This window comes from Gadus morhua, chromosome 16 (genome assembly GCF_902167405.1).
Source record: "Gadus morhua chromosome 16, gadMor3.0, whole genome shotgun sequence".
Lineage (NCBI taxonomy): Eukaryota > Metazoa > Chordata > Actinopteri > Gadiformes > Gadidae > Gadus > Gadus morhua.
Window position 1 is genome coordinate 7,767,348 of NC_044063.1, and position 20,000 is coordinate 7,787,347.

Below are 20,000 nucleotides of genomic sequence, written 5' to 3' on the forward strand. Positions count from 1 at the left end.
ACACACACACACACACACACACACACACTCTACTGCACACACTACACACTAGTACACACATCGCACACTACACACACACTCATACAAACACACACTACTGCCCCTAAGGACATGTCTCTAGACTGTCTAACCCCTACCTGTCTAGTCCCTACCTGTCTAGCCTCTACCTGTCTAGTCCCTACCTGTCTAACCCCTACCTGTCTAACCCCTACCTATCTAACCCCTACCTGTCTAACCTCCACCTGTCGCTCTCCCAGGGTGAGCAGGGGTACCAAGGCTTCCCTGGCCGTTCAGGGCCCAATGGACCAGACGGACAAGATGTGAGTACTCTCTGTAGTACTACTGTAGTAGACATAAGTACTATAAACCGTGGTAGAACATGTGAGTACCGCTACTGTAGAAGTAGACAGTATGACTAGCTGAGGCGTGTTAGTACATGTGAGTACTACTACTACTGTAGTAGTAGACACTTCTATAAGTACCGTGTTGGTACATGTGAGTATTACTACTGTATTGGTCGACATAAGTACTAGATGTACCGTGTTGGTACATGGCAGTATTACTACTGTATTGGTAGACATTAGTACTAGATGTACCGTGTTGGTACATGTGAGTATTACTACTGTATTGGTAGACATTAGTACTAGATGTACCGTGATGGTGCATGTGAGTATTACTACTGTATTGGTAGACATTAGTACTAGATGTACCGTGATGGTACATGTGAGTATTAATACTGTATTGGTAGACATTAGTACTAGATGTACCGTGATGGTGCATGTGAGTATTACTACTGTATTGGTAGACATTAGTACTAGATGTACCGTGATGGTACATGAGATAACTTCAGCCTGTCTGTCTTTCTGCAGGGTCTGCCGGGACTTCCTGGGTTCAGAGGTCTGCCAGTAAGTATTCTAATTTAAAATAATATAATATACAGTACTCGAATATAAAGTGATGCATCTTCTCTAAAATATTTCAAACATCAAATAAAGTGTCCATCTCTTTTAGGGAGAAAAGGGGAGGTCATTGCCTGGGCAACAAGGAGAGGAGGTAAGAAGTGTAATAATGTCAGTATAGATGAATCATTTTTAAGTAGACTTTATCTATTGCACATTTATATTAAACAGGGGCGTTGCGGTGGAGCTGGGATGCCACACTATGTCTCATCTTCATTTATGTACAATTTAGCATATTTTTTATGCCTGCTGTCGGCATGCTACAAAATCCTCTAGCTTTACTGTACTTCACTTTATTGGTATCAAATCTTAACGCGGGGAGTCAGATGTTGTGTACTATAGGGCTGCAAAGGGGAAATGTATAATGCACACATTCATACATAACCATGCAGGGCAACAGCCAGCTTGTTGGGTTAGGTGTATTGCTCAGGTGCACCTCGACACCCAGCTACGAGGAACCGGGGATCGAACTAGCAAACTGCTGGTGGCCAGTAAAACCTTCTGAGCCACTGCCGCCCACACACAGTAGTAGTAGAAGTATTAGTATCAGCAGTAGTAGTAATAGAAGTATTTATAGTTGTCTGTGTTTAGTGGGACCAGGGTCTCTAGTAATAGTAGAAGAGGTAATAGTAGTAGTAGTGGTAGTAGTAGTATTAATAGTTGTCTGTGTTTAGTGGGACCAGGGTCTCTAGTAGTAGTAGAAGAGGTAATAGTAGTAGTAGTGGTAGTAGTAGTATTAATAGTTGTCTGTGTTTAGGGGAACCAGGGCCTCTAGTAGTAGTAGAAGAGGTAATAGTAGTAGTAGTGGTAGTAGTAGTATTAATAGTTGTCTGTGTTTAGGGGAACCAGGGTCTCTAGTAGTAGTAGAAGAGGTAATAGTAGTAGTAGTGGTAGTAGTAGTATTAATAGTTGTCTGTGTTTAGGGGAACCAGGGCCTCTGGTAGTAGTAGAAATAGTAGTAGTATTAGTAGTAGTAGTAGTAGTAGTAGTAGTAGTAGTAGTAGTAGTAGTAGAAGAAGTAGTAGTAGTAGTAGTAGCAGTATTAATAGTTGTCTGTGTGTAGGGGAACCAGGGCCTCTAGTGGTAGTAGCAGTAGTAGTAGTAGTAGTATTAATAGTTGTCTGTGTGTAGGGGAACCAGGGCCTCTAGTGGTAGTAGCAGTAGTAGTAGTCGAAGTAGTAGTCGTAATAGTAGTAGTAGTATTAGTATTAATAGTATTCTGTGTGTAGGGGAACCAGGGCCCCCAGGGTCCTCCGGGGCCCTTTGAGATCGTTGAGCCTCCCTGGGAGCGCTACATCAAGGGCAGCAAGGTAGGACTGCTATAATTCCCTCGTGTTTCAAAACAGCTATAACTAGCTAGTAACTAATATAACTTAGAAATAACTTTCACTAAGTCATTATTTATATAACTTCAGATTATAACTAACTAATAATGATTGAGTAGCCAATAGCTAATGTGACAATAATAACAAACTAATAACTGCTATAACTAACTATCAACTAACTAATAACTAATATAACTAACTTACCTTGCTATGCTCAAAGACAGTGACTGGGCTACAGCCCACCACCACCACCCCATCTCCTGCTAGACTGAGTGGTGGTGCACAGAAAACCACATCCACAACATGTCCAGAACGATCACCAACGCCTCACTATCTCCTCATCATCACCCACCCCTCAATATGTTCACAACAATCACCAACTCCTCATCATCACCTACATCTTTACAAGTCCAAAAGAATCACCAACTCCTCACCATCTCAAACCATCACCTCCTACTTTAGATATCCTGCCTCCTACACAACATGTACTAACCATCACACCCAGCCTCCTACACATGTGCTGACCCAGCTAGTGGATGATGATTGGATGGTAGAAACTGATGCTGAGTTTCTTTCAGGGGGAGGAAGGGGTGAAAGGCCAGTGCGGCCCAGAGGGAGAAGACGTAAGTTAAAATCCCTTTGATATAATACGTTCTAATAATACAATAATATTGAATGCAATACTATCGTAATATATATTGTAATATAATCATACATTTATGATTCAGGATATATTCATATTTATTATAATACAACAATATTTAACATAAAATATAATAATATATACATAATAATGCAATAATGTATAGTATAGTATAGTATAGTATACTAACATAATCTTCTATAATCTATAATAACATAATCTTACATATTATAATAATACAAAAATATATCATAAAATAATATGATGTTGTATAGTATAAAAATACATCAATACTACCATCAAATATAATAATGATGCAAAAATGGATGAAATAATATATAATAAGATAATATTACCGTATTAAAAGTAATATACATATATTGAAAACCTCTCTATATATAATGCTCTACTGTCACTGATTCAGGGCGTAGACTCTGAGCCGGAGGAGAAGGGGGAGATGGGATCTGTTGGGTTCCCAGGACTAAGGGTGAGACCCCTTCACATATACCCTCATAATTACACTCTCACAACTACACCCATATGACTCCCACAACACCACCCTAATATTTGCATCCTCACAACTACACCCTAATGACTACACCCAAACAACCATACCCTAATGACTACACTCTCACAACTACACCCAATGACGACACTCTGACAATTACACCCTAATAACTACACCCTCACAACCACATCCTAATAACTACATGCTCACAACTACACCCCAATGACTACACTCTGACAACTACCTCCTAATAACTAATCACTACACCATCACAACTTTGAACTGTGTATGTGTGTGTGTGTGTGTGTGTGTGTGTGTGTGTGTGTGTGTGTGTGTGTGTGTGTGTGTGTGTGTGTGTGTGTGTGTGTGTGTGTGTGTGTGTGTGTGTGTGTGTGTCCAGGGTATCACAGGAATCCCGGGACTTCCTGGGCTTCAAGGATGGAAGGTTTGTCCACACAACATGATCTTTGTAGTTATAATATACTTTTTAATCACGAGGCACAACATTGCCCCCTAGTGACTCAGTTTAGTTACACATTTCCGAAGATATTACTAACTGTTTAAAGCCCCATGAGGCCGTCAAAGCAATAAAACAACATGATTTTACATAAGAGCGGTTACGTTATGGTAATACTGATTCCATTTCGGCTGAAGGAAATCTTTTCAAATTCAATTTAGGACAAATCAACATGCCTTGGGGCAAAAGTCACTGCTCACCATTGATGTATTGTATGTTGTTCTGTGCGGCCCCTGTGCAGGGGATTGTGGGTAGTCCTGGTCTCCCTGGGTTGATTGGGACTGACGGTTCTAAGGTAAGGGATTTCTACATTAAAGACGGTATAAACGTACTACCTTATATATCCTTAATACAGTAGAGACGATTTCACCTTGATACATTATATATTCTGTTCAACCTTCATTCATCGTAAACCGTCTGAACTTGATACAGCATAACACATGATAATATTATATACACGGTTCAAACTTATACAGTTAATAATAACATTATACATTATTAACTGTATAAACTCGATACATTTCAAACAGTATGAACTTCATACATTGTATACATACTTTGAAAGTATGAAGATTATAGATTTGATACAGGATCAATGAACAGTATATATAATGTATGCCTATTTTTCTTTTGCAGGGATTTATCGGTGACATGGGATTTAAGGGCGCTACAACATACATAGAAGTCAACCACACGGGTAGGAATGACTATCTAACCCATTGGTTCTCAAGGTGCGGCCCGCGGACCAATGGCGGCCCGCAGAAAGAATTATTATTATTATTATTTTTATTATTATATCAATATTAATTTAAACAAAAATAAATAAATGTAAAGAGAAAAGTCTCTCCCTAGCTTTCAATTAAATCCTGTTACATTTGTTTTAATCCGACTGTACATTACTTTGAAAGGTTGAACCTCAGTTTTGTGATTTAGACTTGACCTCACTTGACCTCACTCTCAGAGGTCGACGGTGCAATGTTTTTTTTCACCACGGGGATGCTGACGGTGTTTCCCATCTATTTTTTTTCCTTTGGAGGCCCTCAGTCGATTTTTGGGTTCCTAAATTGGCCCTCAGCTGTCCAAACTTTGAGAACCCTTGATCTAACCCTATCACTACCGTCCTGTTAACTTTGTCCCAATCCTATCTCCACCCTATCTCTCCCCACCTGTTAACCCTATCTCACACCTCCAGGGAACGTGGGAGACCCAGGGGCCCTGGGCCAGCGGGGGCCCACGGGAGAGAGGGGGTTCATGGGGATGCACGGCCCTCGAGGTGCAGCCGGGGAATCAGTAGCCGGTGAGTTAGTGAGTGAGTGAGTGAGGGAGTGAGTGAGGGAGGGAGAGAGTGAATGAGGGAGGGAGTGAGTGAGTGAGTGAGGGAGGGAGGGAGGGAGGGAGGGAGGGAGGGAGGGAGGGAGGGAGGGAGGGAGGGAGTGAGTGAGTGAGTGAGTGAGTGAGTGAGTGAGGGAGGGAGGGAGTGAGTGAGTGAGTGAGTGTTTGATATTTCAGAATCAGAATCAGAATCAGAAAAGGTTTATTGCCAAATACATTTACACATATGAGGAATTTGTCTTGGTATTCGTATTCGTTGCGCACAATCTTAACAAACAATAAACAGTTAACAATAAACAATAAGCAAGTATTGAATAATAAGTACTTAAAAAGATAAGCGTAAATAAAAAACAAAAAATATAGTAAATAAAAAATATAAATAAATAAATAGAGATACACTATATACATATACATATACATATGCACCGTAATAAGATAAGAAGATAAGGTAAGAAAATAAAATAAAATAAAATAATACACGTACAATTGTGCGCGATGGTGAAAGGAGTGCAAAACTTGTTGTCATCATAGGCAGATGACTGTGGGTGTTGAAGGGAAGGGGGGTAGAAATGGGATTTGGCCTTAGACTAAGTACCGGTATTTGATTCCATACTTTTTTTTCTTCTCAGGGCCTGCTGGGACTCCCGGTGCGGCAGGACCTCCAGGAACCTGGGGGGATAAAGGCGAGCCAGGGAAACTGTTATCCAGCCATCCCATTCCAGGCGAACCTGGAAAGAAGGGTCCCGAGGGGCCAGAAGGCCCCAAGGGCCTGGAAGGAGCGCCAGGTACGGGGAATCCTCTTCACTACTTAGTAATACCGATGACCTTGGTGTTTATAACACTGAGAGAGGAGCTAGTGTAGCACCTTTATTAGTAATAATATGATACAATGCATAGAACCTCATTAATTATAATACTGATAGTACACCACAATTAGTTATACTGCTATTACATTCCATAGAACATATATGTATATATATATAAATAAAGACATATATAAGTTATGTGGTTGAGAAGACGGGAAAAGTGTTGTTCAATACATTTTTTTGGGTGTCATTATTTTATATTTGTCTGACGTGTTGTGTGTATTTGTTGTCTTGGAGCAGGGCGTTACTGTCTACCTGGGCCTCCAGGGGAGACCGGAGAGCAAGGTCAACAGGGACCTCCAGGGGGGAGGGGCTTCCCGGGGATTAAAGGTCAGTGATTGGTTCCTGATGATGCCATTTTATATTTGCAACTGTCAAACCCATCCCATGAATGCCTAAAGGGATACGCCTCTCTGTTCACTGGCGTTTAACTGTCCCACCCCGATTCAGACCAGTTGTTTGATTCCAAATTCATCATTGTGCGTTCAGAATGGGAGTTTGCTGCGTTACATTTCGATTTCTGCTTCCATTAACTTTCCAGAGTTACAGTAGACTAGCTCCTATCCCCCTCTAGTGAAAGATCTATTTTGTGCTCGTTAAAATAAATAAATAAATAAATACATATATATATATGAAAAAATTGATTGCCAGTAATAACGCAACAAGATTGTTCATCTCAAATGCCGAAATATCATTGTAGACAAACTACAACATCCTTGGGTTGTTACTGGCACTGTTTGAGAATAAGCGACGAATCTGAACACTTTGGAATTCTTTGAAAAGTAACTGAAAGTGTATTCCCCCACAATTCTGCAAGACAATGGAAGCGGCTGACGGAAAGCTAATGCTAACCAAGTGAATTCCCCTTATGGACTCACAATGATGAATTTGGAATTGAAGTTACAGTGTGTCGAGTTGAGTGGCTAATAGTGAAACTGACTTTGCAGAATAGTCATATGATATTTATATGTTTGAATTAGTTTGTTATCCCATGAAAATATATATGTCTGTTTTTGGCCTATTAGAATGAGCCCTTAATACTCCTAGAGGGAGCCATTCCTCTTCCTTTTCCGCTTTTCTCTAGACTGTCAGACTATAGGTCTATAGTAGTTTATAGTAGTTGTAGTTTACCACTATGGATGCAGTAAGAACACTGTGTTGAGAAACTCAAATAGGATGTTACCTCCGCATGTCCTAGAACATGTACTGGGACCATGGTGACAATGACAAATTTAAGTTACATGCATAAGTCCCTTTTTGAATCCTTTTCCCAGGATTTCCTCACAGCGTCTTAGAGTCTGTAAAACATGCCATGGTCATTCTTGTTTTAACCATGAGAGGGCAGACGTCACCTCCATGATGTTGTTACAAATGAATATTAACTATTGATATGTGTGTTTGTGTGTGCGTGTGTGTGTGTGTGCGTGTGCGTGTGCGTGTGCGTGTGCGTGTGCGTGTGCGTGTGCGTGTGTGTGTGTGTGTGTTTGGGGGGAAGGGAGTGATGGAGACTGTTCCTGTGGTCCTCCCACTGAGGTCAAAGGATTGCCAGGTGCAGCAGGAGTGGCTGGGTTGCCAGGGTTACCCGGATCCCAAGGGCCTCAAGGACCAAGAGGAGACCCTGGTTACCACGGAGACGAGGGTGGAGTGGGTTTCGAGGTGGGTCTCAGCATCTATCGGTCAAAAGATTTAAAATATGACATTGACACTGACATTGACATATGACACATCAATGTTTGAAAATATGATATCTTCAATGTTTTAAAACATGACATCATCAATGTCAAAATAGTGCTTCTTCGGTGTTTGCAAACAGGACATCAACAATGTTTTATGACTCTCTGTTGTGTTGTAGGGGAGGAGGAGACAGGTGTTCTGATTGGTTGTTTGTGTTGCCAGGGACTCTGGGGGTTCCCAGGGGTCAGAGGGGTCAAAGGTCAGAAAGGAGTGCTCTACCTGATGGACATAAAAGGTGAGTGTGTATATCGGCAGCCTTATGGGGATAGGGTCTATAGTAATGATATGGAATAATGATATCTGATATAAGGTATGTTGTAATGCTTTACACTATATATATATTGATATACAAATGATATGGAATATTGCTACTGGAAATAGATATAGTATGATGTAATCTATATTAGGGTAATAAGAATAATATGATCTATGTGTTCTTCAGGCCAGAAGGGGGTGCAAGGAAGCTTGGGGAGCCCCGGTCAGCCCGGCTTCATGGGGAGGAGAGGGGAAGATGGGCCCCCAGGGGCCCCGGGAGACACCGGCCCTGAGGTCAGATGATCAGATATTATATTATGTTCACACAGCAGACTAGATCATACATTCATATATTAGATTAACAAAGATCATACATTCATTCATTAGACTAGATCATACATTCATATATTAGATTAACAAAGATCATACATTCATACATTAGATCAGATCATACATTCATTAATTAGATCAGATCATACATTCATTGATTAGACTAGATCATACATTCATTCATTAGACTAGATCCTACATTCATTCATTAGACTAGATCATACATTCATCCATTACACTAGATCAGGGGTACTCAAGTAGAAATGATGAGGGGCCACAAAAATTGTTTTCAGTGACTCAAGGGGCCGGTCGGTATACGTGTGACTGAGGCCGATATATGCTCTGTTTTAGACGTAACGCGTAAGCACGTAAGATACATAACCCCCCTTGCGCGGTAAAATATCCCCCCTTACGTGCTTAAGTGCGTCGGCCAAAATTCCTGACTATGCGACTAAAACACTACGGCCCTACGCAGCTCGCAAAGACTGTGATTGGCCAGCTAACCACATCCTTTCAGGAGTCTCACATTTCCGGTTTTACAGCATAATAGCGCCATTTTTAAAAGGCCGTGACAGAAGCGAATGAAGAATTTTGAAGAAGGAGAAGAAGAAAACACAAGAACGAATTATGATAATTATAAATATAAACAAGCCAGCGATTTCCACTTCCACGCCCACAGATTCGTTCGTTGCTCCCCCTACTGTTCTGGCGGAGAATTCCCTTGCAACACGCGCAATCCTTAAGGAACCTTAAAGGAACCGTAAATCAAAACTTGTCTAAAACAAGTCCCTTGTGTAAATTACGTGCTTACGTCTCTGCGTCTAAAACCACCCTAAATCGGCCTCGACTGCTGCTGAGATGGACTGTCTGCCTCGAGTTTGGGAGGGCTGGAGCGGTCTGTGGGCTGGAGTGCAATCTGTTTATCGTTGCAACCCCCAGCCTCGTATTGAGATCGCGGCGCGCGGTTTCAAAATAAGAGCGCCCAGCACGATTTTTTTTTTTTTTTTTTTTTATAATTAAAATAACTTTTCAAAACAGCTCGAGGGCCATTAATAGACACCCCGCGGGCCACAAAAGGCCCGCAGGCCGCTACTTGAGTATGACTGGACTAGATCATACATTCATCCATTAGACTAGATCATACATTCATCCATTAGACTAGATCATACATTCATCCATTAGACTAGATCATACATTCATCCATTAGACTAGATCATACATTCATTCATTAGACTAGATCATACATTCATTCATTAGACTAGATCATACATTCATTCATTAGACTAGACCATACATTCATTCATTAGACTAGACCATACATTCATCCATTAGACTAGACCATACATTCATTCATTAGACTAGATCATACATTCATTCATTAGACTAGATCATACATTCATTCATTAGACTAGACCATACATTCATTCATTAGACTAGATCATACATTCATTCATTAGACTAGATCATACATTCATTCATTAGACTAGATCATACATTCATTCATTAGACTAGATCATACATTCATACATTAGATTAACAAAGATCATACATTCATAGATTAGATCAGATCATACATTCATTCATTAGATCAGATCATACATTCATTCATTCGATTAAATAAGATCATACATTCATACATTCGATTAAATAAGATCATACATTAGACTAGATCATACATTCATTCATTAGACTAGATCATACATTCATTCATTAGACTAGATCATACATTCATACATTAGATTAACAAAGATCATACATTCATAGATTAGATCAGATCATACATTCATTCATTAGATCAGATCATACATTCATTCATTCGATTAAATAAGATCATACATTCATACATTCGATTAAATAAGATCATACATTAGATTAGATCATACATTCATTAGATCAGATAAAATGGTGTTGTGAGGATGGGGGTGTTTGAAGGTTGGTGTTGTTTGGAGGGTGGTGTTGTTAAGATGAGGGTGTTGTGAGGGTGCTCGGGTGGGGTTGTTGTGAGGGTGGTGTTGTGTGGAGGAAGGCGCTGTGAGGGTGGTGCTAACGTACCCTCTTCCAGGGCGATGTTGTAGCTGGCCCTCCAGGGGAGAGGGGCGACCCGGGCCTTCAGGGAGCCAGGGGCCTCCCAGGGGGGCTGGGGCCCGCCGGCCAGGACGTCCTCGGAGCCATGGGGCGACGCGGGGCCCATGGAGAAGTGGGACCCCCGGGACCCAGGGGCCAGCCGGGCCCCGCGGGGGTCAGGGGTAAGAAACACACGCATACCTTCTATGGAGGGAGGATGTACACGTACAGCACATGTTAGTGTCCTCTGTGGCGAGTAGGGGCGCCCCCTTGTGGTGGATTATCTCTTCCATATTTCATGTTGTTCCCCCAGGGGTCATGCTGCCGTGTGTACCCAGTCACCCCGGGCCCCCAGGGGAGAAGGGAGAGACCGGAGACTCAGGTAACCTGCCTGTCTGCTCTGTCTGCTGGCCTGCCTGGCAGATTTGGGCCCAATCCCATTTCTACCCCTTACCCCTTACCCTTACCCCTTCGAAACAAGGGGGAGAGGTAAGGGGGAGGGGTAAGGGGAAGTCTAAGGGGTAGAATTGGGATTGGGCCTAAAGGTTGATGTACAACGCAATATAAAATATGGTGTTGTATTTATATTTTGGTGTTCGTGGGGTTAAAGGTCATGGGGTTAAAGGGGCGTCTTGTCCGCAGGGGTTTGGGGGATCCCGGGGCCTCCAGGACCCAGGGGCCACATGGGGCCTGACGGGCTGAGAGGAGACCCAGGGGACGCGGGCCTCCGAGGACTCCAAGGACCGCAAGGTTGTTGACCGTCTACCTCCCTCCTTCACCCCCCTCCATCCCTCCTTCCCTCCTTCCTCCCCCTCCATCAGTCCTTCCTCCCTCATCTCCCCTTGTCCCTCCTTCATCCTCCCTCATCCCTCCTCCATTATATGAATCTATATTTAGGTTAGGGTTATGTATCTGTGTGTGTGTGTGTGTATTATGTAAGGGATAATGTATAGAACAGCGGTCATTATCAGGAAAATAAGCCCAGACAGGGCGAACCGGACACCGACGCAAAGCGGTGGTGTCTTGCTTCGCCATGAAGGGGTTTATTTTCGATAAAGTCGATAAATAAATAACTGTGTGGCTTTTTTCAATTCGTTTGTTACCAGCAGTCGTAGTGTTGATCAGCAGAGAAATAGTCTGCCAAAGACGTTGACGTCGCTTAGCAACCGAGTACACATTGGTTGATAAGTTACCAGACTACTTGCGGAGTAGTACAAAAGACGGCAAAGAATCCACTTTCCTTGACAGCGGTCAATTATACTTAGCAACGGGGAATTATCAAACATAACTCACCGCCGTAAATTGTGAAGGGCCCATGCAAGTGAACGGAGCGTTCCACGGCATTGAGAAGACCCTTGTAATAAAGGTAAGGTTAAAAAAGGTTAGGGTTATATGTCTCTGTGTGTGTTTGTGTGTGTATTAAATGTATAGATATTTAGGTTAGGGTTGTATGTCTCTGTGTGTGTGTGTGTGTGTGTGTGTGTGTGTGTGTGTAGTATGTGTATATATATTTAGGTTAGGGTTATATGTCTGTGTGTGTGTGTGTGTATTATATGTATATATATTAAGGTTAGGGTTATATATCTGTGTGTGTGTGTGTGTGTGTGTGTGTGTGTGTGTGTGTGTGTGTGTGTGTGTGTGTGTGTGTGTGTGTGTGTGTGTGTGTGTGTGTGTGTGTGTGTGTGTGTGTGTGTGTATTATATGTATCGATATTTAGGTTAGGGTTGTATGTCTCTGTGTGTGTGTGTGTGTGTAGTATGTGTATATATATTTAGGTTAGGGGTTATATGTCTGTGTGTGTGTGTGTATTATATGTATATATATTAAGGTTAGGGTTATATATCTGTGTGTGTGTGTGTGTGTATTATATGTATATATATTTAGGTTAGGGTTATATATCTGTGTGTGTGTGTGTGTGTGTATTATATGTATTTATACAACGGGGGGCCTGAATCCAGCGATCTGATTGGTTCCTAACTGTTGTATAATGAGCGTATACATAACTGCTATGACGCCCAATCATTATGTGAAAGTATCACTCCGCGCCTTGAAGTGGAAAGTGTCAAAGAATACAACCGTATTTTTACTAGTGTGTGTGTGTGGAGTCATTTTGCCATAATTTTAACAGTTGTATAAAAGCCATAGCACAGATCACTGAAGCCTAAAATCGGCGAGTGAACTGCTCCATAGGATAAATTGCCGGCGAACCGAATCGGAATCGGAGCCTTCTCTCGGAGGGACGCTAAAGTGTGTTGCATAGCGACCGTCGATGCATAGCCAGGAGGGACTACTTTTTGGTAGTCTTTAATAAAACGGCTACTTTGACTTTCTTGGTTTCTTTTTAAATGTAGTGTGTCTATGAATTTCGTTTCGCCATAAGAGTAACCGTTGTATAAAAGCAATACATCACTTCAGTCAGTGGCATGTGCTCATTATACCACTGTGAAGGGGGTCGCCGGCCCTCCGCTGCGCGTCGGGGCCGGACAACGCCCCTTAACAGTGGTATAATGAGCACATACCACAGCCTGGCGTGATCTATTGCTTAAATGTATTTAGGTTAGGGTTATATGTCTGTGTGTGTGTGTGTATTATATGTATATATATTTAGGTTAGGGTTATATGTCTCTGTGTGTGTGTGTGTGTACTATATGTATATATACTTAGGTTAGGGTTATATATCTGTGTGTGTTTGTGTATCCTAGGAGTGTCTGGGTGTGTTGGAGATTCTGGCCATGAAGGATCTGAGGGAATCACTTATGAAGGAACGCCAGGTATGATTACGATGAATACTACGTATTAATACTTCTACAATCCTACCTATTAATACTTAAAGGGATACTTCACCCATTTAGAACCGGCGTTCTATCATTATAAAATCGCTATTGTAATATAAATAAATATATATATAAATATCAGTCTAAACCAGTCTCCCCTTGGCCCATTTTTTCTCATCAAATTTTCTCCCGAAATGACGTCAAATGACGCGTTTGTCGTCATTTCGGGAGAAACCTCTTGTCCCGCTAGAAGGGCCGAGGACTACAACACACTTTTGGTGGCAAATTTTTCCACCAATAAGGAATGAGAGGGGGCGGGAGCTCGCGTACGGGAGACCGACAGGTGGGCGGGACAGCGAGCGCAATGCACTGTGGTAGTTGGAGGTTTTCTTACTTTGAGCCAGAGAGACCATGAAAGCACTCTTTCTGCCTTTTTTCAGGCTAGGATGAACCGATTTCAATTTTTTTTTCACATTTATAATACATTGAATTATTTATATTGATATTCCCACCGGTGAAGTATCTCTTTAAGCTGCTAGTCATACCACTTACTAATATGTATACTACTAGTACCACTAATTGTTAATACTTATACTACTTGTACTACTACTTATTAATACTTTTACTACTAGTTCAACTTCTTATTATAAGTATATCTACAATGATGATGATGTATCAGAGTAAGTTGGAGTAGTGGCCGTGTTAATGAGTATTACTCGGTATTGAATGCTGTCTGTTGTATCAGGAGGGTAAGTTGGAGTAGTGGCCGTGTTAATGAGTATTACTCGGTATTGAATGCTGTCTGCTGTGTCAGGGTAAAACTGAGTAGTGGGAGTGTTGATGCAAGCTGTGTTATCCAGGTGTTCCAGGTGTTCCAGGTGTCCCAGGGCTGCAGGGACCCAGCGGAGATCCTGTCTTGGGCCCCCCGGGACCGCTGGGATTCCCAGGACAATCAGGCCCCCAGGGACCCAAGGGAGTGCCTGGTCCACCTGGTACCCCCGGGCTAACAGGTAGCCGACATACAGCGCTACATACAGGGCTAACAGCTAGCTACAGGACGGCTTAACCCCGGGTTAACCTGGTACCCCCGGGCTAACAGGTAGCCGACATACAGCGCTACATACAGGGCTAACAGCTAGCTACAGGACGGATGGATGTTGTTAACCTAGCAAGTGTCGATTGCTTAGCACTTGTTTCTATGAATGTCTTAACTGTACCGACAGCGATATATTGTTTCTCCTTCTGCTGACGAATGTACTTATTGTAAATCGCTTTGGATAATAGTGTCTTCTAAATGCCCTAAATGTAAATGTGCAATTTGAATCCAGGGCTAACGGGTGGCTAGCTGTGGCTTAGTTATCGAACGCATTTATTATGAATTTCACAATGCATTCACGTGGCAAGACCTCCAATTGTCGTATTTAACTTGTCTTGCATTGTAACAAGTGTGTTGAAGCGGATGGAATGTGGAGCATCAGGATGGTTTGCTTTTTTGTCATGTTTGTCCAGGAATTGAGGGGCCCGCCGGAGAGTCTGGTTTCCGGGGCTCAAGAGGAGAGGACGGGGCCCCAGGAACAGTGGGGCCCCCTGGCCCTCCGGCTGAAGCGTGCAGCTCAGGAGCGAGAGGGCAGCAGGGCCTGCGTGGCCCCCCTGGACCCAGCGGACCCCCAGGTCACTTCCCCCATCAGATCCCCCCTCACTTCCGTTCAGATATTAGTCACAAGATACCACCTTCTGCAGTGTGCCTTAGGGTGGTTGGTTTGAGGGTTGGGGGAGACATATGCTTCTTAAAGTGCCGGTAGGCTTGGTATTAAACAGTTTATTGGTACAGTTTAGTTTACGGGGTCCAGTGCACGGTAAGATGATACTTCATGTGTCTGTGTTCCGATGGACTTCATGGGGGTTAAGGTTAGGGTTAGGGTTAAGGTTAGGGTTAGGGTTGGATGTATGTTACATCATGTATCAGTGTTCCAACAGGCTTCATGGGGGTTAAGGTAAGGGTTAGGGTTAAGGTTAAGGTTAGGGTTAGGGTTAAGGTGAAGGTTAGGGTTAGATGAATGTTACATCATGTGTCGGTGCTCCAACAGGCTTCATGGGGGTTAAGGTAAGGGTTAGGGGTTAAAGTTAGGGTTAGGGTTAGATGAATGTTACATCATGTGTCGGTGTTCCAACAGGCTTCATGGGGGAAAAGGGAAAAGTTGGGGCGGAAGGAAGGCCAGGCATTGGCCCCCAGGGGCCAAAGGGTAAGCCGGGTTCCCCGGGCTTTCAGGGATACCGGGGACCAGTGGGCGCTTCAGGCCCCCCCGGTGAGCATGGGGAGGCAGGAGGCACCGGACCGAGAGGTGAGAACCATGAGAGGCACAATCCCTTAGCATGACCCCTATCCCTGCCACAGACCAGTGCAGTGACGCATTGTTTGAACAGGTACGGCGGGCCCCCCAGGGGGAGACGGGGCTCCGGGTATGCAGGGGCGCGCTGGGCTTCTTGGGGTCCCGGGCCTCAGAGGTGGGACGGGAGACGACGGCGCTCTGGGCATCCCTGGCACGGACGGGCTGAAAGGAGAAAAAGGTCCAATTGTAATATTGCGTTTAGTCATCATTTATAAGCCTTTGGTTAATTTTTTTCATTAAGAAAATATTAATTTATAAGCCTTTAGTTAACGGTGAATTAATCTTTTACAAAATATTTAAATATACATTTATAGATGAAAAAGCGCTATGTTAAAAGGGGATGTTGATTAGCAATTACAAGCCAACTCAGAGTGGACCCTCTAGTGACATCACAAGTGGAAGTGTGTGGAAGTGGAAGCTGGTATAGTCCACCGGATAGGCAGGTAATTTGAGCTCTGACTAATCATCTACAAATGTATATATTCATGTTCTGTTAATAATAAGTTAATCTTTACCTAAAGGCTTATACCCTGATGTACAAGCCTTTATACATACAAGTGTTAAGACTGACGGTTATTATAAAGTGATACCTATTATTCATTCATTACTTATTGTGTTATCTGCAGGAGGTCGTGGGGCCCCGGGGCCAGAGGGAGCAGTGGTCGCTGTCCCGATTAGAGGGGAGTATGGCCCTACAGGGGCCCCTGGGCTGGCTGGCTTCACAGGACAACGAGGTGAGCAGTGTTATCGTACCCTTTGCTATGTCACCGTACAGCGTAGCTTTTTTTAACAGTACTCATAGCTAATTTAGCGTTATAAGGGCTATGTTAGGGTACTTAGAGCTATGTTAGGGTACTTATAGCTATGTTAGGGTACTGAGAGCTATGTTAGGGTACTTGGAGCTATGTTAGGGTACTAAGAGCTATGTTAGGGTACTAAGAGCTATGTTAGGGTACTCAGAGCTATGTTAGGGTACTCAGAGCTATGTTAGGGTACTTGGAGCTATGTTATGCCGCTTTTCCACTGCATGGTACCAGCTCGACACGACTCGACTCAGCTCGCCTTTTTTGCGTTTCCACCGCGAAAACATGGTATCTGGTACCTGAAGTGGCTGCTTTTTCTAGTACCGCCTCGCTCTAGGTTCCAAGCGGCTGAGCCGATGCTAAAAGGTGACGTCTGCAGACGGCCGGCCACTGATTGGCCAGAGAGTGTGACGAAGTCACGAGAGCGACATGGCAACCATGCTGGTAACAGCCATAGCAGCGCCGCAGCCAACATATTCCACTTCTTCATCATGCCAGCTAATAATAAGAACACGAATACCATCGCATCGATGTTCTCCATTGTTGTTATGTGGGTTCTGTCCATGTGTGGGTTACGTAGGTGTTGTTTGCGTCGCGTACAAAAGTACGTCACGGCCCTTTCGCGCAGCCGACCCCGCCCACGTCCCGGAGGTACTATTTGCGGTGGAAAAGGACCCGCGCTGCTACCGTGTCGAGTCGTGTCGAGTCGTGTCGTGTCGAGTCGAGCTACATGTGCGGTGGAAAAGCGGCATTAGGGTACTTAGAGCTATGTTAGGGTACTTATAGCTATGTTAGGGTACTCAGAGCTATGTTAGGGTACTTATAGTTATGTTAGGGTACTTAGAGCTATGTTAGGGTACCTATAGCTATGTTAGGGTACTTAGAGCTATCTTAGGGTACTTAGAGCTATGTTAGGGTACTGAGAGCTATGTTAGGGTACTTAGAGCTATGTTAGGGTACTGAGAGCTATGTTAGGGTACTGAGAGCTATGTTAGGGTACTAAGAGCTATGTTAGGGTACTTAGAGCTATGTTAGGGTACTGAGAGCTATGTTAGGGTACTTATAGCTATGTTAGGGTAAAAGAGCTATGTTATGGTTATTGATGTGTCCAGCTGAGTGTACTCTGTTAACTAAACCTCTACAGGGATCAAGGGCCTCCAGGGAAACAGGGGCCTACCCGGGTATCCAGGCTTTGATGGGCCCCCAGGAGTAGAGAAAGGCATCAGAGGGCCTCCAGGGGCCCCTGGGAGACAGGGGCCACCAGGAACCCCTGGCTCTCCAGGACGCATGGGCTTCATTGGTTTCCCTGGAGAAGCTGGTGATCTGGTAAACTGTTCCTTTACTCCTCTGATAGAAAATACATGACAGTCTCGACCGTGAACCCCCTAGTGGCTGTTAGAGGAACTAGATGACAGTCTCGACCGTGAACCCCCTAGTGGCTGTTAGAGGAACTAGATTACAGTCTCGACCGTGAACCCCCTAGTGGCTGTTAGAGGAACTAGATGACAGTCTCGACCATGAACCACCTAGTGGCTGTTAGAGGAACTAGATGACAGTCTCGACCATGAACCCCCTAGTGGCTGTTAGAGGAACTAGATGACAGTCTCGACCATGAACCCCCTAGTGGCTGTTAGAGGAACTAGATGACAGTCTCGACCATGAACCACCTAGTGGCTGTTAGAGGAACTAGATGACAGTCTCGACCATGAACCCCCTAGTGGCTGTTAGAGGAACTAGATGACAGTCTCGACCATGAACCCCCTAGTGGCTGTTAGAGGAACTAGATTACAGTCTCGACCGTGAACCCCCTAGTGGCTGTTAGAGGAACTACATATTAGATTATCATTATCGTTACTCTTTATGTTGCAGGGAGAGCCTGGGTGTACGGGGCCTAGTGGGGTCCCCGGCTTCCCTGGCCACCCCGGTGCTAAAGGTGAGGACCTGCGACACTTAACATTAGCATAACAGTCTCACGAGCACCTGTGATAGCTGTGAATGGGTGAATTATAACATCCCGTCGACCCATTGCTCCCATTGCTGTGTGTGTGTGTGTGTGTGTGTGTGTGTGTGTGTGTGTGTGTGTGTGTGTGTGTGTGTGTGTGTGTGTGTGTGTGTGTGTGTGTGTGTGTGTGTGTCTGTGTGTGTGTGTGTGTGTCTGTGTGTGTGTGTGTGTGTGTCTGTGTCTGTGTGTGTGTGTGTGTGTCTGTGTGTGTGTGTGTGTGTGTCTGTGTCTGTGTGTGTGTGTGTGTAAGGTGAGACAGGAGAGTCCGTCAGCACCCCCGGACCCCCTGGCGACCAGGGGCCGATGGGAGCCATGGGCCAATCAGGTGAGACCTCACCCTTCATACTAGAATAACCTCCTCACAGTAGAATAAGCCCCTCAAAGTAGAATAAGCCCTTCACACTAGAATAAGCCCTTCACACTAGAATAAGCCCCTCCCAGTAGAATAAGCCCTTCACACTAGAATAAGCCCTTCACACTAGAATAAGCCCCTCCCAGTAGAATAAGCCCTTCACACTAGAATAAGCCCTACACACTAGATTAAGCCCTACACACTAGATTAAGCCCTACACACTAGATTAAGCCCTACACACTAGATTAAGCCCTACACACTAGATTAAGCCCTACACGCTAGATTAAGCCCTACACACTAGAAAAGCCCTGACCTGTCCCCCACTAGTGACAGGTGGGACTACAGGTGTTGATACAGGTCTAAATCTGTCTGTTTGGACCCCCTCAGGCCACCCTGGAGGACAGGGAGACCCTGGAGAGACAGGTGAACCAGGGCCCCCAGGAGGCCCGGGCTCTACCGGAGGACCGGGTCACCAGGGGCCGGTCGGTCCAGCGGGTAAACCACATCTAGTAGACACAGCTCTCTGTCCCTCTGTCTATCTACCTGTCTATCTTTCTATGCCTTTCTACCTACCTGTCGACCTACCTGTCGACCTGTCTGTGTACATATCTACCTGTCTGTCTAACTGTCTACTTACCGATCTACCTGTCTGTCTACCTCTCTCTCTACCTGTCTATCCGTCCCTCTGTCTATCTGTCTGTCTACCTGTCCTCCTGTCTGTCTGTCTGTCTGTCTGTCTACCTGTCCTCCTGTCTGTCTGTCTGTCTACCTGTCCTCCTGTCTGTCTGTCTGTCTGTCTGTCTGTCTACCTGTCCTCCTCTCTGTCTGTCTGTCTACCTGTCCTCCTGTCTGTCTGTCTACCTGTCCTCCTGTCCTCCTGTCTGTCTGTCTGTCTGTCTGTCTGTCTACCTGTCCTCCTGTCTGTCTGTCTGTCTACCTGTCCTCCTGTCTGTCTGTCTACCTGTCCTTCTGTCTACCTGTCTGTCTACCTGTCCTCCTGTCTGTCTGTCTGTCTACCTGTCCTTCTGTCTGCCTGTCTGTCTGTCTACCTGTCTGTCTACCTGTCCAGGTGTACCTGGTCCCCAGGGTCCCAGTGGGGGTCCTGGGTGTGAAGGGTTTCCTGGGGAGGACGGTCGCCCGGGAGAG

At 44.4% G+C, this 20,000-nt stretch overlaps 1 protein-coding gene across 1 annotated transcript in view; it reads left to right on the plus strand.

Moving 5' to 3' along the window:
* Positions 1-20,000, plus strand: part of col4a4 (collagen, type IV, alpha 4) — a 33,219-nt gene that overhangs the window by 4,159 nt on the left and 9,060 nt on the right. Inside the window, exons 7-34 of the mRNA XM_030380871.1 lie at positions 258-320; positions 870-905; positions 1,012-1,053; positions 2,189-2,269; positions 3,352-3,414; positions 3,836-3,880; positions 4,194-4,247; positions 4,589-4,649; positions 5,145-5,249; positions 5,914-6,069; positions 6,391-6,484; positions 7,650-7,806; positions 8,047-8,119; positions 8,327-8,433; positions 10,532-10,758; positions 10,847-10,915; positions 11,159-11,283; positions 13,236-13,304; positions 14,168-14,317; positions 14,817-14,978; positions 15,482-15,649; positions 15,732-15,875; positions 16,324-16,431; positions 17,645-17,826; positions 18,370-18,433; positions 18,753-18,827; positions 19,242-19,508; positions 19,924-20,000. The exon at positions 19,924-20,000 is cut by the window's right edge and continues 31 nt beyond it. Coding sequence (XP_030236731.1) covers positions 258-320; positions 870-905; positions 1,012-1,053; positions 2,189-2,269; positions 3,352-3,414; positions 3,836-3,880; positions 4,194-4,247; positions 4,589-4,649; positions 5,145-5,249; positions 5,914-6,069; positions 6,391-6,484; positions 7,650-7,806; positions 8,047-8,119; positions 8,327-8,433; positions 10,532-10,758; positions 10,847-10,915; positions 11,159-11,283; positions 13,236-13,304; positions 14,168-14,317; positions 14,817-14,978; positions 15,482-15,649; positions 15,732-15,875; positions 16,324-16,431; positions 17,645-17,826; positions 18,370-18,433; positions 18,753-18,827; positions 19,242-19,508; positions 19,924-20,000 — 3,024 coding nt within the window. The remainder of the gene's footprint in view (positions 1-257; positions 321-869; positions 906-1,011; positions 1,054-2,188; positions 2,270-3,351; positions 3,415-3,835; positions 3,881-4,193; positions 4,248-4,588; positions 4,650-5,144; positions 5,250-5,913; positions 6,070-6,390; positions 6,485-7,649; positions 7,807-8,046; positions 8,120-8,326; positions 8,434-10,531; positions 10,759-10,846; positions 10,916-11,158; positions 11,284-13,235; positions 13,305-14,167; positions 14,318-14,816; positions 14,979-15,481; positions 15,650-15,731; positions 15,876-16,323; positions 16,432-17,644; positions 17,827-18,369; positions 18,434-18,752; positions 18,828-19,241; positions 19,509-19,923) is intronic.